The sequence below is a fragment of the Rissa tridactyla genome, chromosome 4, assembly GCF_028500815.1.
Source record: "Rissa tridactyla isolate bRisTri1 chromosome 4, bRisTri1.patW.cur.20221130, whole genome shotgun sequence".
Taxonomy (NCBI): Eukaryota; Metazoa; Chordata; class Aves; order Charadriiformes; family Laridae; genus Rissa; species Rissa tridactyla.
The window spans coordinates 62,801,309-62,820,925 of record NC_071469.1 but is presented as its reverse complement, the minus strand read 5'-3'; the positions used below and the strand labels follow the sequence as shown (position 1 = coordinate 62,820,925).

At 42.4% G+C, this 19,617-nt stretch overlaps 1 protein-coding gene across 3 annotated transcripts; it reads right to left on the bottom strand.

Annotated features, from left to right (window-relative positions):
* Positions 1-1,625: 1,625 nt before the first annotated feature.
* Positions 1,626-15,053, bottom strand: CLBA1 (clathrin binding box of aftiphilin containing 1). 3 transcript variants are annotated; one of them, XR_008466090.1, is made up of 6 exons: positions 12,975-13,933; positions 9,423-9,571; positions 7,795-7,924; positions 6,420-6,533; positions 4,718-4,953; positions 1,626-1,967 (listed from the first exon to the last, which is right to left on the bottom strand). XR_008466090.1 is itself a non-coding variant. In XM_054199520.1 (6 exons), the coding sequence occupies exons 2-6, from the start codon at positions 13,431-13,433 to the stop codon at positions 4,786-4,788; spliced, it is 1,020 nt and encodes a 339-aa protein (XP_054055495.1). In that variant the 5' UTR covers positions 13,434-13,652; positions 14,926-15,053; the 3' UTR covers positions 3,321-4,785. The 3 variants fall into 3 exon arrangements, 2 of the variants coding, with proteins under 2 accessions (XP_054055495.1, XP_054055494.1); XM_054199520.1 differs by lacking the exon at positions 1,626-1,967 and adding an exon at positions 14,926-15,053 and having other exon boundaries at positions 3,321-4,953; positions 12,975-13,652; XM_054199519.1 differs by lacking the exon at positions 1,626-1,967 and having other exon boundaries at positions 3,321-4,953.
* Positions 15,054-19,617: the final 4,564 nt, after the last annotated feature.

Genomic DNA, 19,617 nt, shown 5'->3' with positions numbered 1-19,617 from the left:
AAATAACCTATCCATTAATTCAGTGAGGAAGATGAGTTACAATTAGTTGCAAAACTAATTTTAAGCTATGAAAACCCCATATTAGAAGTGAAGAGTTACGCTATGAAGATGCAGAGGTGTGTCTATAAAAGTATGTACTGTTAAAGCAGATGTTCAGGGAAGCTGGAGGATTTTTGGCATTTAAAAGTATTTGCCCAGGGTTCACAGGCGTCTTGTCTTGATTGAAAAAGAAAAAAAAAAATGTTGCAACTTCATTCCTTACATTTTTCCCTCATTAGGCTGGCTGCGCGCTGGCACCCGGGCTCTGCTGTGGGATGACGGTTCCTGAGGTTCTTGTCCCTATTTCAGCAGGAGGAGCGGAGAACTTCTGCTAGATGTGACAGAGCGAGCCTGTCGCCTCCGCTGGCAGGCTGGGGTGGGTTTGTTTTCTTTGAATCCTCCAGAGTGGATCTGGCAAGTAAAACTCCGACCTGCGGTGAAGTTTGGGGTTTAACAATTAATCTGAATGCAGCTCATTTTTAGCCAAATTCCCTCTGCCATCTTAACTGGAGTAGGAGTACTCCAGGAAGTCCTCCCATTAAAAAAGGGGGGGGGACTACTAAAACTGATCTTCACGATTAAAAAGATCAGAGTGCTTTTAAATTCTGTAATCACCCTGGCACTTTGAAAAGAACTTTCAAGCTTTCAGAAGATTTTGTTTTGGTTTTTACTCCAAGTCTTCTGCATATGTCTAACCATGGTGGGTTTATGGTATACTTAGAAACCAGCCCAGGGCCTGGAACGCTTTTTTTTGTTGTTGTTTAGTTGTTCGGAGTGGTTTTTTGTTAATCAGATTCTACATATTATCTGGACTTTTTAAAGTAAGTCTACAAATCCTAGGAATATGCTGTTTCTAAATCAAAACTTCACAAAACTTCGCCTTCCTGCTCTGTTCAATTTTAAGGATTGTTGAAATAAGTTCCCTAAAATTTTACTCATGTTGTAGCTCTGAGCAGAATGTGCATTGAAGTGTTTTCAGTCTTTCACAGGGTAGTTGTTCTTTTTTTGCAGTGTTCACTATTTGCAGTGTTCCTTCTACAGAGGAAACGTTGCAGTAATTACATTTCTGGATTGAACTTTTAAAAAGTCTGTTCTGTGGGTCTGTTTTCCCCTCTAATCTGGGTGGAAGAAAAAGGCATTTTTGCCTAGCTCTGCTGTCTAAAACTCTTCTTACCTTGCTTTAGTTTTCACTTTTTCAAAATCCTAAGCAAATGTCAGAAGTCTGTTTGCTTTCCACAAACACAGAGCACAGTAACATGTTTAGTTCATCAAAACTCAGCGTTTCACAGCCGAGAGCTCACAACTAAGGTTAGAAATGGTGAAATCCGTAGCTTAAAACATACCCCGTTATAGAAAGTTTTATTTCTTCCGTGCCCTGTTTTCGCAGAATAACCACCTGCTCCATCCCCCTGCCGCCGTGGGGAGGGGGGCCTGCGTGGTGGTTGTTGGCAGGCTTGGCTGGGGGCCGGGGAAGGCAGGAACCAGGAAATGACTAAAGGAAATGAATAGCCAGTATTTGTGCAAAACACACCAGAGGGGTTTCCGGCACCCCTCGTTTCCCAAGATGACAACAGAGGATGAGGCTACTTTTCTACAATGCGATATGCCTGAAAACGCTCTGATAAAATTTAGTTTGTCTCCCTGAGTGTGCTCTCTTCTCAGTTAAATTAAACGGAGTGCAATTTTCTCTTTGCGAATACCCCCAAATATGCAGATTGTGTTCAGATTCTGATGAGGGCTGGTGGGCTGCCAGGACTCCACAACCTTGAAGGTGAATTGAATTACTTACTTTGTAATTTCAGATCTGCTATGTCTTGTCCTTTGACGAGACGAACTAGTTCGTCTCAGGCTGATGACGGGAGTTGTCTCTCCGTTGTCCTGTGCAGCCCGTGTTTACAGGCAGTAAGGGCTCAGGTGGCCCATAGCCTCTGTCCAAAAAAAGAAAGACCTGAAATGTGGAGCCCATCACCTTTGGAACCCCAGTAGTCTTTTTTTCCCCACTGAACCACAGAGGGCTGAAACCCTTTTTCCGCCCCCCCCAAGATGTGCCTTGGACAGGGCTGTAAAACCTGCTACTGTGAGGGAAAGATGATTTATTCACCCTTCTCCTGGGGTAACAGGATAAAATATTCTTTGATACGTTCATCTGATGTTAGCGAAAGCAAAGGCAAACTTGAAAGCCCAGAAGAAAAGAGGGCAGCCGGGGTCTGGTACATCAGCTGGTGCTATACACGCTACATCTTGCCCCCCCAAGCCCCTCTGCAGGGCCCTGCTTGTCTGAAAGCATAAAACCAGGATTCTAATCTTTTAATTTATTTCAATAATGTTTATTACCAACCTCAACTACCCCTTCATCATTTATTGGCAATTTACTATTTTGTGAGGTTAGGCCTACAACCTATGTAATACATACATACTTCACAGAATGGTAGGGGTTGGAAGGGACCTCTGGAGATCATCTAGTCCAACCCCCCTGCCAGAGCAGGGTCACCCACAGCAGGTTGCACAGGAACGCGTCCAGGTGGGTTTTGAATGTCTCCAGAGTTGGAGACTCCACCACCTCTCTGGGCAGCCTGTTCCAGGGCTCTGCCACCCTCAAAGGAAAGAAGTTCCTTGTCATGTTTAGGTGGAACTTCCTATGCTCAAGTTTGTGCCCGTTACCTCTTGTCCTGTCCCCGGGCACCACTGAAAAGAGCCTGGCCCCATCCTCCTGACACCCACCCTTTAAGTATTTATAAGTGTTGATAAGATTCCCCCTCAGACTTCTTTTTTCCAGACTGAAAGGACCAGCTTTTTAGGATGTCGGGTAATGGTAGGACCAGAGGGAATGGATTAAAACTAGGGATGGGTCGATTCAGACTGGATGTTAGGAAGAAGTTCTTCACCATGAGGCTGGTGAGATACTGGAACAGGTTGCCCAGAGAGGTGGTGGAAGCCCCATCCCTGGAAGTTTTTAAGGCCAGACTGGATGGGTCTCTGAGCAACCTGATCTAGTAGGAGGTGTCCCTGCCCATGGCAGGGGGGCTGGAACTAGATGATCTTTAAGGTCGCTTCCAACCCTAACATTTCTATGATTCTAAGTCCCTCGGCCTTTCTTCATAAGAGAGGTGTTCCAGTCCCCTAATCGTCTTGGTAGCCCTTTGCTGCACCCTCTCCAGCAGTTCCCTGTCCTTCTTGAACCGGGGAGCCCAGAACTGGACACAGTACTCCAGACGAGGCTTCACCAGGGCAGAGTAGAGGGGGAGGATGACCTCCCTCGACCTGCTGGCCACACTCTTCTTGATGCAACCCAGGATGCCATTGGCCTTTTGGGCTACGAGGGCACATTGCTGGCTCATGGTCATCCTGTTGTCCATATTTAAGTGGTCTGAAAGACTTAGAAGGGAAATTGAAAACTAATTCAAATCCAGTGTTAAGTGAAAAAGTTAACCCTGCTCCCTGGGGATGATGGAGGTTTCAGTCTGGCCCTGCAGAACTTCCTCTAGGGCCAGGGAAGCTGCTGAGCCACTTCCAAAGAGCACCTTCCCAAATGGCCTGGTCCCATTTACTGAGTAACCAATACACAGCTCGTCCTATGCTAATAGCACTGAGGTATCATAAACATTAGTAAAGTTATAAGTTATTACAGCAATTGTAATTTCACTGCTGAACAGTTTACTAGCTTAAGGGTTGGAGTCTGCCAGTGCTTTGTAGTATTCTTAATTCTACAAACACAATAGGTACATCATTAAATAGTTATCTGACTTAGTTTGGGAATATCCAAGTTTGTTCCCTGCTTTTAACATGTAAGGTGTCAGTTGCAGTGCTCAGCAACTCTTTAAAATTAAAAGCCATATAAAATTCTCTTATTCTGAATGGCCAAAGCAGTAGATGGATTAGTCACTTGCGTAAAAGTTGTTATTACCAATGAATAAATAAAGCTGTTGCAGTTGGCAAGGAAGCACCATGGATTACACGAATGATAGTGAAGTACATCCCCTCTGGCACTCCCACATGCAGGAAGATGGGCAACATAGTTGATAGTTACTATAAAATTTTAAAAGGGCAGCAATTTATGGTATTGTGCAATGCAAGTCCTGAACTACACCGCTGCTGCGAAGCTTTAACAGGCATGGTTACGCGTAGTGTGTTTGGTGGATGAATGAATCCAAGAAGTCCTGTTACAGTCAGCTTCAGCGAGGCGATTTATTTCAGTTAGAAACCAATGACAGAACAAAACCTTTCACTGACTGCCCATAGTACCACAGACAGAAGTTAAAACTGTTATTTTCCTAAAGCCCAGTGAAAGCCACCAGACGTAGAAGGCTCCTCTCATTCTGTTCAGCAGTAGCAAAGTAACAGATCTCAGCTGATCCAACCTGGACCAAAGACGAGGAGAGGTGGTGACAAGGCAGCTTTTACAACACACCGGAGGTGTGTTTAAGATTTTGGCAGGGAAACAAGGTTTTTGATCGAAGAGGCATTAAGGCCTGAAAGGTCCGTAGTTGATAGTCCAACAGAGTATCTTTACAGTGTGATTGCAGCTGGATTTACTGTAAGAGACATGACTCTGCATGACTTTACACCTTTGACTTCACAACTAAATAGACTAGATATCTTCCAATAACGTGGCCTTAGGTACTTCATATATAGCAATATGTCACTTTCCTAAAGAACGTATGTAGTCTATAGTACCAACCCAGTAACAAAATGAAGGTCAACTGCATTCAGTTCAAAAACAGAAAAAGATCAAAAAGTGCATTTGGTTCAACAAACATCACTACTGAAAAATTTCATTTTCAGGTTGTGCGTAGTGAAAATGTGCTTCTTCCTTGGGATTGTTATGTATTGCATGTGTCCATTTGACGACGTAGTTTTTAAAAAGAGGTTACAGGTGAAAAGATGACCATGTCTGGAATCCGGCGATACAGAAAGCTGAATGAAAAAGAAAAACTAAGTTATTTTTTTTTCCCCATTCTACAGTACATTAATCGCTTGGTGTATTTCAATCAAATTTTTACACAGATTCCATAAAAATAAAATTAGAAAGAAAAAAATGACATAACTAGGAAGATAAAAGGAAAACATCCATCGCTATATGATTTAACTTGCTTACAAATTAGAAATGGCAATATACATTTCCTAATGAGCTTTACTTTCAGACCCCAAGCTGCAGGGCTTGTTCTTTCCCTTCAGAGGCTACTCCAGAAAAATACTGTCCCTTTACCTTAACTTTATATCAAGATTCTCTTTACTTTTACTCCTTCTTCATCTACCTTGAAACACTTCTCCTTTGCCTAAACCCTGCCTCTGTATTTTACACCTTTCCAAGGATGTGTCAGCTCCTGTGATCCCACCCTCATGTGTACTCGTCAAAGAAAGCAGAACTGCATTATGAAGGAATAAACCTGACAGTCTCTTTTGGTTTTCTTTCGGAATTCTCCTGACTAACATCTTCTCTGTACAAGGTTCCCAGAACAGTACACATCTTCATTGTCCAATGCAGTACATAGAATAAAACATAGCAATGAAAGTGTGCCTCAAACTATGCATCTCCACAGCAACAACAGTTGCTCAAGTTGCTCTGCTGAGGAAGGGACCTTGCGTTAAGAATATTCACCCAAAATACTTTGTTAAAAACAGAACGTGACTGATTTTTTTTAAAGCAATGGCAATGACAGAATTTCCTTCCAACTTGCATTGCTTTAGCAAGAAAGAAACGGAGCTTATTAAGGCCTGTTTGACCAAAGACATAAATGCACAAACAACAAAGTATTTAAATTTCATTTCTCTGTATGTTTTGTAACACAGTTTAAAAATAGTGATGTTCCCAAATCCTTGTAATTATAACATCAATTCTGCCTTCCTCCTTAAGTAGCTTCTGTTTTCTCCTCGAGTGAACAAACCAAATCTGAATCATTCTGAATATCTGAAATGCAAGTTTGAATGTAATTTATTCTCCACCAGCCTTGCTCCTAATGTCTCCCTTAACATATATTTTGGGAGTGAGTTACAATCGTCATTCTCAGTGATCAATGTGTTGATCCTTTTACAAACATGCTAATTTTCCTTTGTCATCAGAGCATCCCGACTAGATCTCATATATCGCTGCTCTCTCTCAACCAGTAACTTGGCATAAAATCCAGCTTATGGAATGAATAACCTCATATTTCAGTGTGCCCCCTATTATGTTGCTTTGCATTTGGTATGTTATATTGTACCTTTTCTTAAGCTTTCAGATAGGTTTCAAAGAGCAGAAAACAACTCCACATCCAAACAAATCTCTCAGGACCAAACAATTACATTAGGACATATGCTAGAAGAGCTGGCTACGGCACAGAGGGATGTGTGAAATACACCGTGTGATTCGCTGAAGCACTTACTTTCAGAGCAATTCTTACCTTGGTCTGGATCAGAGCTTTGCAGTCATTAATACTGAATCCGTCAAGTCTGAAGTCCTCGTTATCTTTAACATTTGATTCCTCAAAAATGTCATCCTGGCTCTCCAAAAAGTCCTAATAAATCATAATTTACATTTTCTTTACCAATTTCTATCTGACCTCCAAGCATACAACCTAAAGAGAAATTTCCCTCAAATAACAACAAATACTAAATTTTACTTTCTGAAGCTGCATTTTGATATATCATGTGCCCCCCTTGCATTGAAACAATTTTATGCCAAAACAAGTTCTATGCACATGAATCTAATTGTGACTTAAATTAATAAAAAAGCTATTTCCAATTAAAATTAGCCTTAAGTTACACTAGAAAATAGCCGAGAAAAACATCTCCATCAGTATTCTTAAAAGCAATACAATTTTCCAGTAACAGAAAAGAAGTAATGACATAAGTTTAAGCTATCTGGGCATTGATTTAATGCTGGTGTATCTATGGGCAAGAAAGGAACAGACACAGGGAGTTTAACTATGTTGGAGAAATGTCTCCCATTCTCTCCTTTTAAGTAACAGTTCTATAAAAGTGACTTTCAAGTGTAGAATAGGTCCTATACCTTCAGCACCGTCGTTCTGTTTATATGTAACTTATATGAAATTGAATGCAGTACCCCCCCATGCTTCAAAAATCATATTATCAATTGAAAGTTACTTCTGAAAACCACACGTGACTAATTCATCCCAATTAAATAACCAGGTTGAATACTGAACTGTCCCTGATACCTTTATCTTCTCAAAACAAGAGATTAAACAGAGACATTTCTTTTTGAGATCTTTCAATGCTGTTGGTTTGGTCTTGATTCAATTTAAAACATACTACTCTACCTCAAGCCTTGCAAAAACACATAGAATAATCTTAGGAAAAGGGAAGCGGAACACACTTTCAGTTCGTATATAGTAAAAACATCCAGTAATTACTTTAACAGCCTCTCTGATTCAAATCTGATTTTCACCTACTGGAAAGATATTAGAGACTAAGAATTTACTCATACTCTGAGCAAAAAAGAAAACAATCTTACTCCACACACATCTGAAAGCTGATTCTACATCTATACTAACACTGAATGTATCACCTAATGCAACAGGGAGCTACATAATGGAGGCTTCAATGTAAAGATGATCAAAATTTGATCCTGCACAGTTTCATAGTTACTTACACATAATGATGAGAAAACACTAGACTATCATTTTAAAAGGCTCTCTGTAAAAAAACTTGTGACTCACCCAGATCTAGTTCCTCATGCATCTGCATGTAAGCTTACAGAAAATCAGACTCATAACCAAGTGTTTATGCTGGCATACCAGCAAACCGTTGTTCAATTACCTTTTGATTTGCATCTATTCCAAGAACACTCATGAGGTTTTCTTGGCAATGAGATTTACTCCAGGGATGTCTTAAGCTGGGGGCATTATCAAAGTCTCTAAGTGTTCTCCATATGTTTCCAGAATCAATGCTAGGAAAGAAAACACAATTTGAGGTTATAGGGTGTACAAAGTTTCCAGTGAAATGTATATAACTTAGTCATTTTCACTACACACAGTCATGTACTAGCCTACCTTGATCCAAAAAGAAACATGTTAAAACTCTTTCTACATTAGTTCAAACTATCAACCCAATGTACTAATAAGCTTGCATGACAATTAATGGAAACAGCAAGTCAATGTAACTGTATGTTTGGGTTTCTCAGATAAGAAGCGCATGAGAAGCACGTTTCAGAGCATGTCACGTGCCAATAATTTGCATTATTCAATTGCTTCTGTGAAATGTGGGTAGAGTTCAGCCCTATTAATTCTGCACTTGGCATTTTCTGTCTCTCAAACCTTTCTCCTTCCTATCAGTCATGCCTCTCCACTGCAGCAGCCTGCTGCTCAGGTGGGTGACCTGCATCTGCTCTGGGCACCAAGGTACTACAAAACAAGCACACACTGCTGAAACTGTGAGAATTAAGAGCTCCCTCTACACACTGCTTTGGGTTCTTACATTGCATTCATCCTATATAAATCCAGTTGCTTTTTGCTTAGTACAGGATGCAATTATCATTGATCTTAGTTATTCACCTGAGGAGGTCAGGGCTTTTTTTGTCTGTAGTTGATACTCTGCTATAATATTGCAGTCCCTTTTACATATATATCGTATTTCTCCACAATTTTGAGGCTGATTAAAATATAATGCATATACAAGGAACTTGCCAAAAGGATGCCCACATTAAATGTTTTAACTAAATTTCTTGTGATTCTTATGGCATTTCCAAAGTATAGTCTGACCCAGCGTTCTAGATACAAAGCTCAGACGCATGGAAAAATAACTACAATACTGTTTAGTAACTACAATACTGCTCAGAAGCTGCTGATCCTTCAAAAACATGTAACAAATCTAAAAGCATTCCAGCTGTCTTAAGAGAAAGCTAAGTTAATGATATTAATTGCTATTAGCATCACCCCAGGAAAGAAGCTAGATGTAGCAGATTCTGAAGCACATCTAGTCAAACATGAGAAGAAGTTACCACCTGGGAAACTTGGGAAGGGAGGAAAAAAAAAAAAGCGAGTGGGTTTTCAGTAGCAGCAGCAGCAATGCTTCTGTCTCAGATGATGAAGAAATAAGTTAGATGTGTTGTAAAGAAAGGACAAGCGAACAGGAAGAACAGGCTGCCTGTTGGGTGTTCTGGCATTCCAGAGGCTTAGTCATAAGAAGGCACACCAAGCAGGAAAAACCCTAAGCAGGAATTTGTAATTTTGATACATTCCCTTCCTTGTTTTCCAATGGCTAAAACACAATCCATTCCCTTTAACAACACAATACAAAATTGGTAAGATTATATGCTGAAAGAGCATAGTGATTAAAAAGATTTTTAAGTTCACCTCCAAGTACCACTGATTTTTAAATTATGAAATAAACAGTGTAATCGCTGAGGAGTATTTTTTTTTTTTTAACCGTTGATCTAAACTCATTACCAAAGTTCATTCTTCATAAGTTCAGGAATTGCAACATCTTCATTATCTGTATCAAGTACTTGATCTAAGCTTCTTATGCTCTCTCTGGACTGTGATACAAAGACTTCTGGAAAGCCCAACTTAAATATATCCTCATAGCTGTGGTTTGCCTAGAAAAAAACAAAGTTTTATCACATACGTTATAGAGGCCATCCCCACAGTTCATGAAGGACCTAGTCCAAAGACTACAATATTTCTAGAGATTGTATTATTGACTGTTTTTAAAATTTGTATCAATATTAATGGCACAAAGGGACTGATCTCTTGGTTCGCTGTTTTGAATATTTACCTAGAATTAGAGAAGAAGAAAGAGTCCAAGAGCTTCTGCTGAACCTTCGTCTCTAACTTCCCAGCTACTGCATTACAGACTGGGTTTACCTATTGGCACTCAAGACTCCTCCTTCTGTTCAGGCAATTCAGTCCAGGTTAAAACTTATACATACATCAGTTCGAAAGATTGTTTTTCTAACTTAATATTTGAACACAAACGCACCTAATTCAGCTAAATATAACATAACTACTAAATGCTATAGTTACCAATAAATACTTCCACTGTTTAAGTCTGCATAAAAGCTAGGGTCGGTATGTCTCTATTTCCTTGCATTTGCACCAAACTTTTTCCAGCCTATATTAAAAATCAGAGCCAGATTTACACACTTCCTCCTCCTCCAGCAGTGATGAGGAGGATGCTTGGAGGACAGAACATAGCCACGAGTGATCCAAACTCATGCAAACAGGCCTACTGGAAGTAACAGGGTTATCTGAAAACTAAGAAATACATATACAAGGAAAAATGTGCATAATTTACATCCTATCCTAAAAGGATGTTATCATGCCATCTGGTCCAGAAGCTTTATCGTTTTATTCTTTCAAAGAAGGAATTATTGCAATTTTCTAAATCAAAGCAATTAATTGACTTGAACACCCTGCAGAGGGACTGCAATCCAGCAGCAGCAATGTTGTGTGAAAACCAGAGAATGAAACCAGTCAGTTTGTTTTCTTTGCCTAGCAATCAACAATTTAATCTGAAAAACATAGGTATGGATACTTCATATTTTGACAGGTTCATTTATTTGTAATTCAAGCAGCTCAAATAAATTGAGATACCTCCACAGTTTCATTATACTGAACTCAGATGAATGCAGTGAATATTGAGAGAGTACAGATTTAATCTAATGGGTGAGTGGGCAAAATCTACAGAGCTTGTGGAAGGCTTCTGTACTTCTGAGCATCCTTCTAGAAATAGAATTTGTGCCCCATGCTGCTCCTTCCTTGCTAAAATGCCTATCCCGAAGGGCGACTGCTGAGACATTCACAGACTTCTGGCTAAAATCCTTTGAATCTTGCCCAAAGTGGCATAATACTTTAAATTGTTTTGTAAATTATTTCAGTAGTCTTCCCTTACAACAGGGATACTATATGGAAGAGAAAGGTGTTTGAAAGGCACAGTTCTGTGAAAGCAGACATGCTAAACCATACATGGAGAGTCACGGTCAAAAAAAAAACCCTCCAAGTAGGTACCAAACCCTAAATGGGACAGGAGCTAAGGAAAAGCCAGGCAGCTGCTCTTGGCTTTGGGGTGAGGGTGAAATTACAGCCACAGAAGTGTGAATCGGGGGAAGCACAGGTAACTTCTTCTCAGAGCCTGTGATGTTACTCTGACATGCATACACGTCACTGGCTTACGGCTTAGCCAAGCCAGATGAAAAACCCAACATACAGGAAAAATGCAAGGTATTATTTGTATTATCTTTAATACTGTCTACTTCCAAAACAAAATTTTGGTGTATTTCTATTTACCTTGTGGCTTTGTATTGATTATAAAAATATGAATGCATAAATTTCACATCGGTGCTTTTTGAACAAATCATCTACATCCTATTATATCAGAATACTCTAGGGCTTAAGCAAGTCCACTAGTCCCTCTCACAATGGCCAGTACTTAAAGAACACATGAAAAAATCCTTAAAGGAATTCAATCATGTAGGCAAAGTATCCAGCTGCTGCAAGGATTCTGCTCCAGACTGACATTGCTTAAGCAACTGAAGCATTAGATACCGAAGGTCAGACCTCTGACCTGAGGTCCCTTCCAACCTACCTGGCCTTTTTTTCTATTGACCACACAGAAGACAGAGGTTACGGTCTCAAACAAACAACACAAGAAGGACAAGCTAAATGTATATTCTACACCTAAAGAAACTTCAAACAGCTCTATAGCTGTTTCTCAACCCTGAGACGAGAACAGACAACTTGAAACTCCAGGCAGGGTTAACTTATTTAGCTTGTAGTGGACATTTTCTTTTGCCTTTAATAAATGCAAAAATAAAGTAAAGGCTTCAGTAAGATTAAGATCTACTGCTTTTGGAAAGAAACCAAACAATCTGCTATATTCTATTTCAGCTCCAGTCATTACATACTCTCTTTTTCCACATAAGACTTCTTGTCCCCAATTCCCAGCATTACAAACAACTTAAATTCTGTTCATGTGTATCAATAACCAGGTATCTTGTGATCTCCACTCTAGCAGTGCTGAACAGCTGACCCACGTACATCTTTGTGCTTTCCCTAGCAATACCTCTGCAACAGGTAAAGTCCCCAGGCAAGGGGAAGAAAGCCTGTCTCCAGAGAACCCTCAGTTCCCTATGCATACTAAAACTCATCTAACAGACTACAAGCTGTAAGCTATTACTGCTACTGATTAACTCCATGGAAGCTTTAGTTGATTACTCTCTTTTTTCAAATGTTTTAATCTAGCATAAAAGTAGTAAGAATGAGGGCATTTTGTTTTGTATTTGTACATTCTTATTTTCCTTTTGTTAGTTTGCTTTGGTGATGCATGTTTGGTAAACACTGAAACACATTAATTGCAAGGTATAATCCTTAAACTGAAACTTTTTTGGTGCTGAAAAGGAAACATTATATAACTCAGTATTTATTCAAATTATTAGTTCCAACATATTATGAGAGAAAGCAACATCCTATGCTAGAAAATGAATTATATTAAATTACTTCTTTTTTTTCTGTCACTAACTTCCACCCACAATCAGTCTAAAATTACAGGAATTGGATTATTCAGGCAGTATATATTAAATAACAAAAGTTATTGTTTTTCAGTAAGCTTGCAGGCAGCTCACAGAATTTTTTTCCACCCTGTTTTTGTCACCCACCTTCCTGATTTTTTGTTTCCTATGCTCATTCCCGTCTAGCTTTTAAATTGTGTGCGCTTCAGGGCAAGGTTCATCATTTCTATGTATGTGCTTACTTATTCCTAGTGTCTGGAAGCAAAGTAGCGCATTACATTCTTTAAAGCTCTCCAGCAGGATAACTTAAGCGTTTGTCAAACACCGTAAGGGAGTTGCTTTTGTACCACTTGAGTTAGCTGCAAAGTAGCTTGACAGTTTCTCTCCCTGTACAGCATTATCCTCTATAGAGAAGACATTCAGATACAAATCTTGAGATGTAGAAAGCGGTAATACAAACATTTCTGCTCTTTGGTTTACTATTAACACATACCTCATTTAGAGAGCTAGAAGCCTCCCGTATCCCACTGTGTAGAGATGGCTCACAAGAGAAGTGACCAGCAGAAGCACTGCAATGTCCACTGTTTAAGTCCGTATCACCTCTAGAAGTTTTTGTTGACTTCACCAAAACTTCAAGATTATGACCAAATCTCTCTGATTTGTCTAAGGGCTCCCTGAAGCCTTCAAAATCACCCCAGGAACTGCTGGGTTCTGAGGTACTATAGCTGCTCTCAGAAAACTCCTCACAACTTCCCCCTTTGCTATTCACTACAGGGATGCTTTGCTGCATTAGTTCAAGATTAATAATTTCTTCGTTATTTGTTGTTTCATTCAAGTTACACTCACTTTCATTGAGAGACATACCACCAACTTCAACGGCTAGGTCTTTTAGAGACATCTGGTGTGATGTGTCTGTAGTAGTAAGACTTTCTACTAGTGACAGGTTCTGCATCTTTAAGAACAATTCATTTGTTGAAATCTGTACAGCAAAAAAGGCTACTGAGGTTCAGTTGTATTAGAAATCTGAATATTTCCAAAACAGAATCAAATTCTTCATTTCACCCCAAAGAATAATAACACTGCTAAATCAAAACAGGATGTCCTTCAGCCTCTCCTCCAGTAATCAGCATGTGCATGTTATTTAGTCTCCCTTTCTGTGTAGGATATTAGCCTGCAAAGAAAGAATTATAAATAAATACTTCTGTGATACGGGCCGTGTAGGAATAAAGAAAGCTGATAAGGTAGAAGAAAGAATGCTCATGTTAAAATAAACACATTCCAGTATTATACAACTGAAAACTGCAGTAGGCAAAATTATTTAAAATTTACACTTAACTATCTGCCCACACCACAAGAAAGCCATTACCTTAGTGAACAATATTCAGAAAACATTTAACAGAAGTTGTTCAATACAGAGTACTGAGTGAGTACACAGGAGACAAACCGAACTCATTATAAACAATATCCAACACTTCCTAACTATTTTCTATAACTATTTATTTCATCCATCTCGTGTATACTCAAACACTGCTCTTTTTGTTTGCATGGGCTTCCCCTGTCCGAAAGATTACCGAAGAGGTGAACGTGACTTGCAGCAACACAGGAACGGGCCGTTTAATCCTGTGAAAAATATAGTGCTTCCAACTATTTATGCAATTAAGGCAGATTTAGTAAGTTTAGTTTGGCACCTGTAAATTATACAGGCAATGCTGCATTTATCATTTTAGACCCGCCACATCTCCTCAAGCATTATTCCGACTGACAAGCTGGTTTGGGGGGGGGGGGGGGGGGGGGAAGGGTGTGGGAGCTACACTAAAACCTCCTCTGAAAGACTGGCCGCTATTAGGCATTTTCTGTGCTTATCAGACTGAACAAATCTTGGTTTTTTTCCCCCCCAAGTTCACTTCGAAGGTGGCACAGACCGCGGGAACGGCTGGACCCTCGCCTGCCCCGCAGCGCCGGGCTCGGAGGGTCTGCCCGCCGCCGGGGCCTCCCCCGGGCCGCCCCTCTCCCCCGGCCGGAGCGGGGCAGGGGAACCCCGGCGGGCGGCGGCCCAGAGCCCATCCCCGACCCGCCGCCGCTTCGGGGCTCCGAAGAGTCTCCTCCAACCGTGCCGCCCACCACCCGGCCCGGCCACCCCGAGCCCCCGCCGGTGACCGGGCACCGGCACCTGCCCGCCGCGGGGAGCCGCGCTGCCAGGGAGGAGGAGGAGGAGGAGGAGGAGGCAGGCGTGGGAGGCGGGGTGGGGGGGGAGCGGGGGCGAAGGAACGGCGAGCCTCCTCCCTCGCTCCACAGCCCCCGGGGGAGCAGAGGGCCGCAGCCGTACCTCAGCTCCCCCCGCTACGGTGGGCCGGGGGGGGGGCAGAGTGGGGCCTGGGCGGCGCTGGCCGTTACGGCCGTTGGGGCAGCTCGGGGCCGGGCCACCCGTGAGGAAACAGCCTTACCGCCCATCCAGGAGCCCAGCGAGTGCGCTGGGCCGAGCCGAGCCGAGCCGGCAGGTCGCCAGGGGCGGGTCCGAGGCGTGCCGGGGCGGGGGGGCCGTTACCGGCAGGGGGCGGGGCCGAGGTGTGCCGGTGGGGGGCCGTTACCGGCCGCTCCCGGGGGCTCGCTGTGAGGGACGGGGCGGCCTCGGGGCACGCCTGAGCCCCTCAGCCAGGGCGGGCGGGAGAGGGCGACCGGCGGGACCGATCCCCCGCCGGCCTCCGCCCCGCGCAGCGGCAAGGGGCAGAGGAGCCCCAGCCCCGCCTGGCCGTCGCCCCGACGGAGTCAGGTACTTCCCGCGGTTCTCCAGCCTTGCCGCTGGGCCTCGGTGACACCCGTTGTCTTCACCTGCGTCTCCCTTGGGTTTAAAACCGCCCTGCCGGCTTCCAGCCAGAAATGCAAGTCCTGCCCTCCAGGAGGAGATCGATTTTAAAATCGTGATGTGAAAAAGTATTTTCTTGCCCCCAGCTTCTTTCTGTGATCTGGCAGGCTAAGGACATACGGTTTGATGGTGGTGGTGGTTCGTGTTTGCTTTTAGTTTGAGATTAGCTAAAATCCTCACACAATTACAGAATTCCAGGATACAGCCTTAAAAAAAAAGTAACAGTCAATACACTCAGTAATATAATCTCATGATAAAATGGTTGGAATAGGCCAGTCTTTCAGGATCTCCTCTTCCTTTCTCCCCTCTGTTGCCCCACGAGGTATTTGGTTGTCCCCCCCATCAGCTGAAGCTGGGACTTGATCCACTGGACCAAGCCAGGTGCTGTGGGTCTGGTCGCTGCGGGCAGGTCGCCCCACAGCCTGGGGTGGCCGTCTCTTCTCGCCCACCTCCTGCGGAGCTGTGGTGTGGGCTGGAGGTGGCATGGCCGAGGCTGGCTGCTCCCACAGCTGGGTGGCAGAGGGAAGAGCCCAAAGAAAACTCCTTGGCCTCCCTGTCCTCGGGGCTGGGTTTAACATCTGGGCAGTCCCAAGCAACAGGGGACAGTTGTAAAAGCAACAAAAGAGGTTTTCTGGAGCAAGGCCCAAAGTAAAAAGCATTTTCTAGGCATTACAGTATGTATGTTTTCCAGCCCAGGCACAGATACGTGCACTCCCCTCCCACGCATCTGACTCTCATTCCAGGCTGTAGTGCTTTATCTGAGGGCAAGAGGCTGAATTTGGGAGCGATGCCCAGATGCAGAGCCAAAGAAACTTTATTGGCATGTCTCTGTAAGGTTTTTCTAACGTTTTCCTTCTGCTTTGGAGCAGTTTCTTACCTTCCCGTGGCCATCCTGCGACAGCCTGCAGCTTTGAGGATATCCAACCAGCTCAGCGAGACTGTGATTCAGCCCCAAAGTGTCTAATACTTGTTAGGATAGCACCATCATCCTACGCTGCAGTAAGTTCATGCTGCAGGGACCTCTGGGGTTCAACCTCTCTTCAGTTCTGAAGGGAACTCAACTTTTTTCAGCTACCAAGGTTGTTCTGCTCAGCTTTACATTTTCACCTTTGTCTTCTCAAATGAAAAGGCTACAGACCACGCAAAGGCTGAGTCGCTCCTCTCTGTTCCATGCTTTGCATCCAGAGGGGAAGGGGTGCATGCGTTTCGCAAACCTGCCTCTGCTTTGCCAAGTTCAAGCCATCTTTGCAGTTGTGTAGAGCAGTGGGAGAGCTGGTGAGCATCAGAAGTTGCCCCAGACCTTAGAAACCTCAGTGTAAGAACAGAAGAAACTGTAGTGCCTTCTTCCCAGAGTAACATCAGTAACTTCATTAAGGACTTGCTGCATAATGGTGGTGTTTATTTCTCTCTCCAGCGCACCTTATAAACCACCTTGGGAAAAACAGTTGCTAACCCTGAGTCCCTGCAGAGGAAGCAACGGGCTGCACCCTCTGCTGGATGTAGCTACTACTGCCTCCACTCCCCGGCAAATGCAGGTGAAAACCTACAGAATCACCCCAAGAAAAATCTGCACTGGTGAGTTTTGGACAGGTTTTCAAATCAGGAGGAGTCAGCATGAGGTACGGCCACCCTGCAAAGTGGATTTCACCTGCCCTCCTCTGAATTCTCTGAGTGTGAGAGCTGCTAATGAGATCCCTAATTCACATTTTAAATTATACCCTGTCCTAGGCTGACTAGTTGAAGTTAAAAGCATTAGCACAACTGAGTTAAGAGCTTTCCCCTCTGAAGGATATTGGGGACAAAAATAATGTCATCTGTTTGGAGGATAAGTCTTTTGATTTTTTCTGACATATAACAGGCCTTGAGATATACCCCGTAATTGCTGCATTAAATCAGTAATTTCTTTTTGAACTATCACTTTCATTTTTTTTAAATAAACTAGTCTTTATTTAGAGGGCAAATATGCCAAAAGAGTAAAACATGGACTATAGGCTTATATTTAGACACTTAAATATGTTCATCTACTAAAGCAGAACCTCCCTCTCAAAAACTCACCAATACATACAGCTGAATTCACTGAACTCTCGTCTGCAGCCACTATTGCTGCTCCTGCCACCACTCCTGCAAAATTATTTGAGTTTGGTACACATATTCTAGAATTATTCTTTTTTTCATTTTGTCCTTTGGAAAAATACCAATTTGCAATGAAAAAACTCAATAGTATTACTGAAAGTGTTTACTTTCACAGCAAATCAGCACCACAGTACTGTAATATGAATTTTTATTAGTCTGTGAAGGTCCTGAATTATTGACTTTTGTGGTTCTTCTGTAAATGACTAGGGTGATACGGGTGCCTTTTCATTCATTTTCTCTTGGAAAAAAACATAAAAAAGCAGTATCTTTGTATACAGAATTTTCAGTGTTTTTTTTTTAAAGGAAGCATTAAATGAGATCAATTAGCTATTTAAATGACTGAAATATTTTCTTTAAATCATATTAAATATTTGGATAGCTTTTCAAAAACAATAAGTTACATCTAGCTAAACTGGCTTAGAATGTCATTTAGAAAGTAAGACTAAACATGTTTTCAGAAGATAAATAATTTTGATTGACTCAAAGTGACTTTTCATTAAATGAGCTGTCTTTTCAGCAGATGAGTAATAATTTTTTTCTTACCATAAGCATCCCGATTTCAAAAGCATAGAATATCAGCAATATTTTAATTTCAATAGGAATAGTGCTCAGATTTTGAAAACAATTGCGGATATCAGATCTAAATACTGATTTAATTGACTAGCTATGGCTTAAATTTGAAAATGTGTTTGATTATTCTATTAAGCTCCCTCCTGGAGGCACAGTGGGTTTTCCCATACCTTCCCTGCTTTGCTTTGCTCTTTGCTATGGTGTGCGTAGTTTAAAATGTCAGTTAAATCCTTAATCTTTTTCCTGAGTTAGAAATGAGAACAGCAGCACTTCTGGGCAAACTTTACTTCTATGCAGTGCACGATGGGCGCGGATTTCTCGGACCCCCTGCAAAATATGGGTGTGTGCTGAAACAGTGGGATGGGAGTCACTGGAGTTCATGAGTCACCTGCAGCAGTTAGCAGTGCCTGGGCTAAAAGATGAACCAGAATCCTTCCAACAGCAGATGGCAGCTCTCCCTCGTCTCTCTTGCATGCACAAAATACTCTTTTCCCTCTTGAGGAGGGGAAGTAATTCATCCCCTCTAGACACTACATTAAAAAGTTATTGCTGACCACAGAAAAGCCATTTCACAGGACCCCTACATTGATGGGCTGCCAGTGTAGAAAGACCTACCCATAAAAAAGGCAACATCCTTTGCCAGGAGGCGTAAGATATACTTTACTTCCCTCTCTTCTTCTTTCAGGTGTGGAAGATAAGGGAGTTGTAATCCACCTCTCAAAAAGGCTAGATGTGCAAGAGACTACATGCCCCGGGTTCAGTGGCTGCCTTTAATGCTTTTGTCTAGCCCAGACTTCTATGGCTAGTCTGGTTCTCAGAGTGATTTTGAAGCGCACAAACTAGGTGTCTTCTGGGAAAAGGCAGTGAAATGCCCTTTCACTCTGGTACTTCATGGAAACATCGTCTTCCAAATCCATATGTGGGCTGTACTACTTTAAGATTCTCCAGCATGTTACCATGGCACACGGTAGCACATGTGCCACAAGAAGACTCTTAAACCATTCACAGCTCCTACAACATCTTGAAGTGGTTCTTGTGCTACACGTAAAGGGCCAAGTCCCATAGACACCTTCCTATTTGCCAGCACCCGCCAGCCATCAACTCTTTGCCACCACTCCATCATCCACTGACATTTCTAGTTTGAAATCCTTTCCTGTCTTCAGCTGCTTTGCCTTCTGTTGTCAATCCCACTTGCTGAACCCCTCATTTCTTTTATCAGATCTTTTTCTTACCATCCATTTGCCAACTGTTTTCTCATCTGCCTTTAGCCTCCTGAAAACTCAGAGTTGTGACTTGGGCCCCTTATGGAAGTGGTGGTGCTTGTTATTCCATGAGAGGGACATAAAAGGGACATGAGAGGGACAACGGTTTCCTGGGTAGCAGAATAATTTGCTGTCAGAAGCAGGAGGTTGCTAATGTCATGACTGCTCTTGGTATGAGAGCACTGGCAAGCAGTAATAGTCCACAGATTTCAGGAGAATACTGGTGATCCTCTTGAAGTGCTAGTATATTTCATCAAGAGCATGGGCGACATGCACCTACTATGTGAGCACAACACAGCAGCAGCTGC

What these genes read in the sequence shown, in the direction of transcription:
- CLBA1 (XM_054199520.1), bottom strand. Translation starts at nt 13,433, where the DNA reads ATGCAGAACCTGTCACTAGTAGAAAGTCTTACTACTACAGACACATCA. An exon ending in CTTATGAAGAATGAACTTTG is followed by an intron (nt 7,925 to 9,422) that starts GTAATGAGTTTA and finishes TTTCTTTCCTAG; the next exon opens with CATTGATTCTGGAAACATAT. An exon ending in AAGCTCTGATCCAGACCAAG is followed by an intron (nt 4,954 to 6,419) that starts GTAAGAATTGCT and finishes TTTTTCATTCAG; the next exon opens with CTTTCTGTATCGCCGGATTC.